Source organism: Myotis nattereri, assembly GCF_964212035.1.
Source record: "Myotis nattereri genome assembly, chromosome: 8".
Lineage (NCBI taxonomy): Eukaryota > Metazoa > Chordata > Mammalia > Chiroptera > Vespertilionidae > Myotis > Myotis nattereri.
The window spans coordinates 91,899,018-91,905,017 of NC_138083.1; the positions used below are offsets into that span (position 1 = coordinate 91,899,018).

Consider the following 6,000-nt stretch of genomic DNA (forward strand, 5'->3'; position numbering starts at 1 on the left):
GAGGCGTGTGCTGTTGCCGGGGAGGGGGTGACAGGGGACAGAGTGAGGGACCCAGCCGACCTCCGGCCTCTGGCCTCCCTCCCGCTGGCTCCTGCGCTGAGGAATGTGCGTTTGTGTGGTCCCTGTGAAGGCACAGCACAGGGCCGGAAGCCCATAGGTACTCACTCAGCAAGACCTCAGCCCCAGCCTCAGCTCTTCGTCTCACAGAGGCACCTGGGACTACGGGAAACAGGTAGTTCAGCCCAGCCAGGCTCAGCGGTTGAGCATCCACCTATGAACCAGGGCACCTGCCCAGGTTGGGGGCTCGATCCTCAGTGTAGGGCATGCAGGAGGCAGCCGATCCATGAGTGTCTCTCATCATTAATGTTTCCATCCCTCTCTCCCTCTCCCTTCCTCTCTAAAATCAATACACATATATTTAAAAAAAGAAGAAATGTGTCTTGATTTGAATAAACAAGTCCAAAAATAATAAAGATGTAAAAAAAATAATAGAGATGCATTTTTTGGCTACTGCTATCTAAGGCTACAATAGCTCACAACTTTAAAGTGTCGTTGACTTAGAATAACAAAGGCTTACTCCTTTCTCAAATCACATGGTAACTGCGGGCCCACAGTGGCCCAGGCCCTGACCTCTCCTGCATCCCAGGAGGCAGAAGGGAAACTTCAGGCAGGCCATCCTCCTGGCTGAGGAGGAAGGAGAGGAGCCTAGTGAAGACGAGTTAGCTGGAACTCTGAAGAGCATCCCTAGCCCTGGCGGGTGTGGCTCAGTGGTCAGAGTGTCCAGGGCACCGAAGGGTTGTGAGTAGGAAAGGTTGGGGCGCATGCGGAGGCAACAGATTGATGTTTCTCTCTCTCTTCCCCTCCCCCTTTTTCTCTCTTTAAAAAAAAGAAAAAATCAACGGAAATATATCCTCCAGTGAGAATTTAAAAAATATGTAGAATCTGCTCTACACAGCTGCCCACACTCATTGGCCAACGCCAGCCCCCCGGCCGAGCCTGCGGTCGGTGGGGAAGTGACTCTGGCTCCGCTCAGAGGCCTGTGGTCTGTGGCAGGGGCTCCGCCTGCGGGAAGGGCCTCCTGAATCACTGAGGAAAGAAGTCATGAATTTTGAGAAAAATTATAGCTTGTGGTTCCCAGTCTTCGCAGAATTACCATGTAGTTTATTCTATAAATAAGATGAAGAAAATGCCATCTCACCTTATTTTTTATAGGTTGAAGCAGTTTGTTAAAGTCACTGTATCCTTAAAAGATAATAATACCTGGTCACAGTGTATCAGTTAATCTCACACTTCACGCTTTGGTAAGGTCACAAATGGCTTAATGGGGGAGTTGCCTTATATTATAATCCTGTCGGGCCTTGTCTTCATTCTTCCTTTGATATCCTTCCAGATTCAGGTCAAATACAATGCCACTTCCTCCTGGAACTCCTAGTTCTCGGTGCTAGTCTGAGTTTTTTTTCTTTTTTCTTTTTTTTTTTTTTGGCCAGCATCCTGATGACTTTTGCCTGCACATTCTCCAGTTAACCACCTCCCATTGTATGTCTTGGCTTTGCTGACCTGACTACCTAGGGGTTCTTTCTTGATAGAGGAACGACTTAAGTTAGTTTTTGCCTAATTTTTTAAAATTTATCTTTATTGTGGAAGGTGATACAGATGCCCTTTTTTTCTCCCATTGACTCTAGCCTGCCCCCGCCCCCCTCCCCCTCAGGCCTTCGTCACCCTTCATTGTCTGTGTCCATGGGTTATGCATATAGGCAGACAAGTTCTTCGGTTGATCTCTTCCCACCCACCCACCTACACTCCCTTCCCTCTGAGATTCCTCAGTCTGTTGCATGGTTCTGTGTCTCTGGATATATTTTGTTCATTGGCTTGTTTTCTTTTTTTAAAAAATATATTTTATTGATTTTTTACAGAGAGGAAGGGAGAGCAATAGAGAGTTAGCAACATCGATCAGCTGCCTCCTGCACACCCCCTACTGGGGATGTGCCCACAACCGAGGTACATGCCCTTGGCCGGAATCCTTGATCGGAATCGAACCTGGGACCCTTCGGTTCGCAGGCCGAGGCTCTATCCACTGAGCCAACCGGTTAGGGCTTGTTTTGATCTTTAGATTCCACAACTGAGTGCCATCATGGGATCCTCCCCGTTCTCTTCCTGGCTTATTTCGCTTAGCGCGTTTAATTTTGAGACATGTTGACAACCCCGGCCGGTGTCCAGGGTTGGAAAGGTCGTGGTCCGCAGGTGGGCATGGCAGACAAGCCCTGGGTCCCCTGGAGCCCGGAGGTCCTGCATGTGGATGTGCCCGTCGTGTCGTAACCCCCTCCTCGTCCCTTCTCTCTCCTCCCGAACCCCAGGGCCTAAAAGCTGCGGACAATGACCCCACGGCCCCGCCCTACGACTCCCTCTTGGTCTTTGACTACGAAGGCAGCGGCTCCACGGCCGGGTCCCTGAGCTCGCTCAACTCGTCCAGCAGCGGGGGCGAGCAGGACTACGACTACCTGAACGACTGGGGGCCCCGCTTCAAGAAGCTGGCGGACATGTACGGGGGCGGCGACGACTGAACTTCAGGGTGAGCTTGGTACCCGGACACGTGCAGACCATTTCCACTGATATTCCCAAAAAGCATTCAGAAGCTAGGCTTTCAGTGTAGTCGACGAGCGCCGTGCTCGCTGGAGGCGTGGGCACAGGCTGCGAACCCATGTGGGCTCCGAGGGAATATCAGCGTCCGATGCTGTTTGGAGGAACATGGAGCTCAGTTACACTTGAATTTTACAGTACAGAAGCACTGGGATTTTATGTGCCTTTTTGTACCTTTTTCAGATTGGAATTAGTTTTATGTTTAAGGCTTTAAGGGTACTGATTTCTGAAATGAGAAGTAAAAGACAAACTATTTTGTGGTGGGAGCAGTAAGTTAAACCATGATAACGCTTCAACACGCTTTGGTTACATTGCATTTGCTTTTATTAAAATTGCAAAGGAAACTAGCAAACAAAAACTCATGGAGCAATTTTTATGATCTTGGGGGATGAGACCATGAGGTTGGGAAAATGTACATTACTTCTAGTTTTAGACTTTAGATTTTTTTTTTCCACTAAAATCTTAAAACTTATGCAGCTGGTTGCAGATAAAGGGAGTTTTCATATCACCAATTTGTAGCAACATTTGAATTTTTGCATAAACTAGAATGTTAGACACATTGGGTCTTAATCCATGTACACTTTTTTTTTTTTTAATTTACTGTGTTTGTGTTTTTTTTTCACTTCACTGTAAAAATGGTATGTGTACATAATGTTTTATCGGCATAGTCTATGGAGAAGTGGAGAAACTGCAGAACATGTGTATGTATTATTTGGACAATGGATTCAGGTTTTTGCATGTTTATATCTTTCTTTATGGTAAAGTATTTACAAACAAAGTGACATTTGATTCGATTGTTGAGCTGTAGTTAGAATACTCAATTTTTAATTTTTTAATTTTTTTTAATTTTTTTGTTTGTTTTTGTTTGGGGAGGGAGAACCGTTCTTAGCACAAATGTTTTACATAATTTGTACCAAAAAAAAAAAAAAAAGAAGAAGAAGAAAGGAAAGGGGTGGCCTGGCACGGGCGGCACTGCTAAGTGTGTGTTTTTAAGAAGAAAAAAAAAATGGGGGGAAAGCTTTCAAACTGGAGAGAGTTCTGACAACAGCTTCGCCTCTGTATTGTGTACCAGAATGCACATGAACACCCCAGCGTTCTGAATAAAATGCTAATTTTGGATCTGGTGCCTGGTTTGAACTTTTTTTCCCACTCGAGCTGCTTCGAATGATACAAAAATCCTAAGTCCTGGAGGGGCGTAGAGAACAACAGTACAAAGGTTGGTATTTGTTCTTGCGCTTTTCACCCTTGAACCCTTAGCGGGCAGCCAGGCCCGGAGCAGCAGAGGGTCCGGTCCGTGTGGGTCTTCCCATTCCCACAGGAGACGAGCACCGAGGGATGCAGGAGCCGGCGGGCCTGGCGGGTCCACAGATCCATCCGTAACGGCAGAGCTTGTGCAGTCCCTCCTGTCACCTGCACTTTAATGCCCTTCTGCTCCGGCTCATGGTTCCACTGACTCTGACGGGCCTTTCTCCTTCGTGCAACCGCAAAAGGAAAACCGCGGTGAACAGGGACGGGACTGGCCTGCAGACCCAGAATTCTCCGCAGTTCACTGGGGCCACGGTGCATGCACTGAGGGAAATGGACGTGGGTTTGACTGACTTCCATTTGTTGATGGTGAGGAGGCTAAAGGCTACTTCCCAACATGTAGAGCCTTCCTAGGGAAGCAGAACCAAACTGTATGGTCACCCTAAAGCACAGTGACCCCTGTTTTGTAAAACTACTATTTGAAGTTCTCTGCTTTTTAGACGGGCCCTTGTTCTGTAAATTAACTTGGCTTTCTAGCTGCTTGAATAATAGGGAAGATAAACTTGGCTGTCTGACCTTGTAGGCTAGTCATCTAACGTAAGGTCCGGAAAAACCCTTATTTGGGAGACAAAGGGGTAGAAGGATATACATAGGGAAAGCTTCCTCCATGTTTTTGCTCAGAAGTTTGGGAGATGTCTCCCTCTGGGCCCACTGGTGAATAAATGGTGTAGCTCCATTTCTCTGGGCGTTGCTTGGTTTTTCTTGGTCTTCTGCAACAGCATCACCATTTTTTTCCAGTTTTATTGAGGTATAATTGATATATAAAAGTGTGTCTGTGTGTGTATTCATATATATGTAGCATGTGTGTGTGTGCAATGTGATGATTTGATGTATGTGTACATTGTAAAATAATTTCCACAATCAAGTTAAGACATGCATCACCTCACATAGTTATCTTTGTGTGGTTGTTTGGGTGTGCTTGTGTGCTGACAACACTTAAGCTTTACTTGCTAAGAAAATTTCAAGTGTACAATATAGTATTAGCCTGATATAGTCACAGGAAGAAAATGGAAATGATCTTACTAACTATTGTGAAATGGTTTCTGTATGTTACTGTGATTCATAGTGAATTTTAAGAGATGAAGGAATTCTCACTGTATCTTTCTATTTGCTTCATGATCCTTATTATACCATATGTGCTTCTGCTGTACAGTCTGAGAAACATCTCTATAGTATACCTCCTCTAATGAACTCCAGTCCTTTTGTGTTATTTTTGTAATAATTAAATGCCAGAGCTTGCCTCTGGGAATTTCCATAATGAAACTTACTAAATTTACTAATTGAAATAGTCTTTTCTAAAATGTATTCTTAGACGGTGCCTCTGTGTTGCTGTACACCCAAATGAAAACTGAGCTGTATTTTTATTTTATTTATTTACTGATGACACTATTACAGATTTTTATTTCAAATTTTGCAATATTTAAAATTTTCCTCCCTTAGGAAATACTCTTCTCATAATTTTCTGATAGTTACTGTACTGTCACAGACTACATCTCATATATGCATAAACTCTGAGCATTAATAATAATCAGCATTCGATATATAATCAGTAAATGTAAACATTATTTTTCAAAACTTACCATTATTTGCAGAAGTAATACATGAATCTGTTTCCTTGTGAAAACACTTTTCAAAAAAACAAAACGGGAACCAGTAAAAATTGAAAGGCCCTGCCCTGCTATTGGAGGAATTTTTGTTAGCTGTCTGATGTGTAATTTCTAATTTTTTTAATAAGCATTTTTATTCCCACACTAGAGGCCCCATGCATGAATTCATGCACAGGTGGGGTCCCTTGGCCTGGCTGGAGATCGAGGCCTGGTGGGGGGGTGGGGGGTGGGGGGAGAATCAGGGGCGGGGCTGGCTGGGGGTTGGGGCCGTGGGTGGTTGGGGGGATGGCCAACCGGGGCCGGATCCTGACGCATGGCCGCCGCAGTGCGCGTCATAGTGACCAGTCGTTCCAGCTGTTCCGGTCAGTCATTCTACCGTTCCCGTCACTGGGCTTTTATATCTATAGATTTCTATAAAGACTATGTTTTCGTGAAAATGGGATTGCATGTG

The 6,000-nt window shown here is 45.1% G+C and overlaps 1 protein-coding gene across 1 annotated transcript in view; it reads left to right on the forward strand.

Moving 5' to 3' along the window:
- CDH2 (cadherin 2) overlaps positions 1-3,761 on the forward strand; it is a 198,508-nt gene extending 194,747 nt beyond the window's left edge. The window contains exon 16 of the mRNA XM_081096965.1: positions 2,355-3,761. Coding sequence (XP_080953091.1) covers positions 2,355-2,561 — 207 coding nt within the window. The 3' untranslated portion in view covers positions 2,562-3,761. The remainder of the gene's footprint in view (positions 1-2,354) is intronic.
- The last annotated feature ends 2,239 nt before the right edge of the window (positions 3,762-6,000 follow it).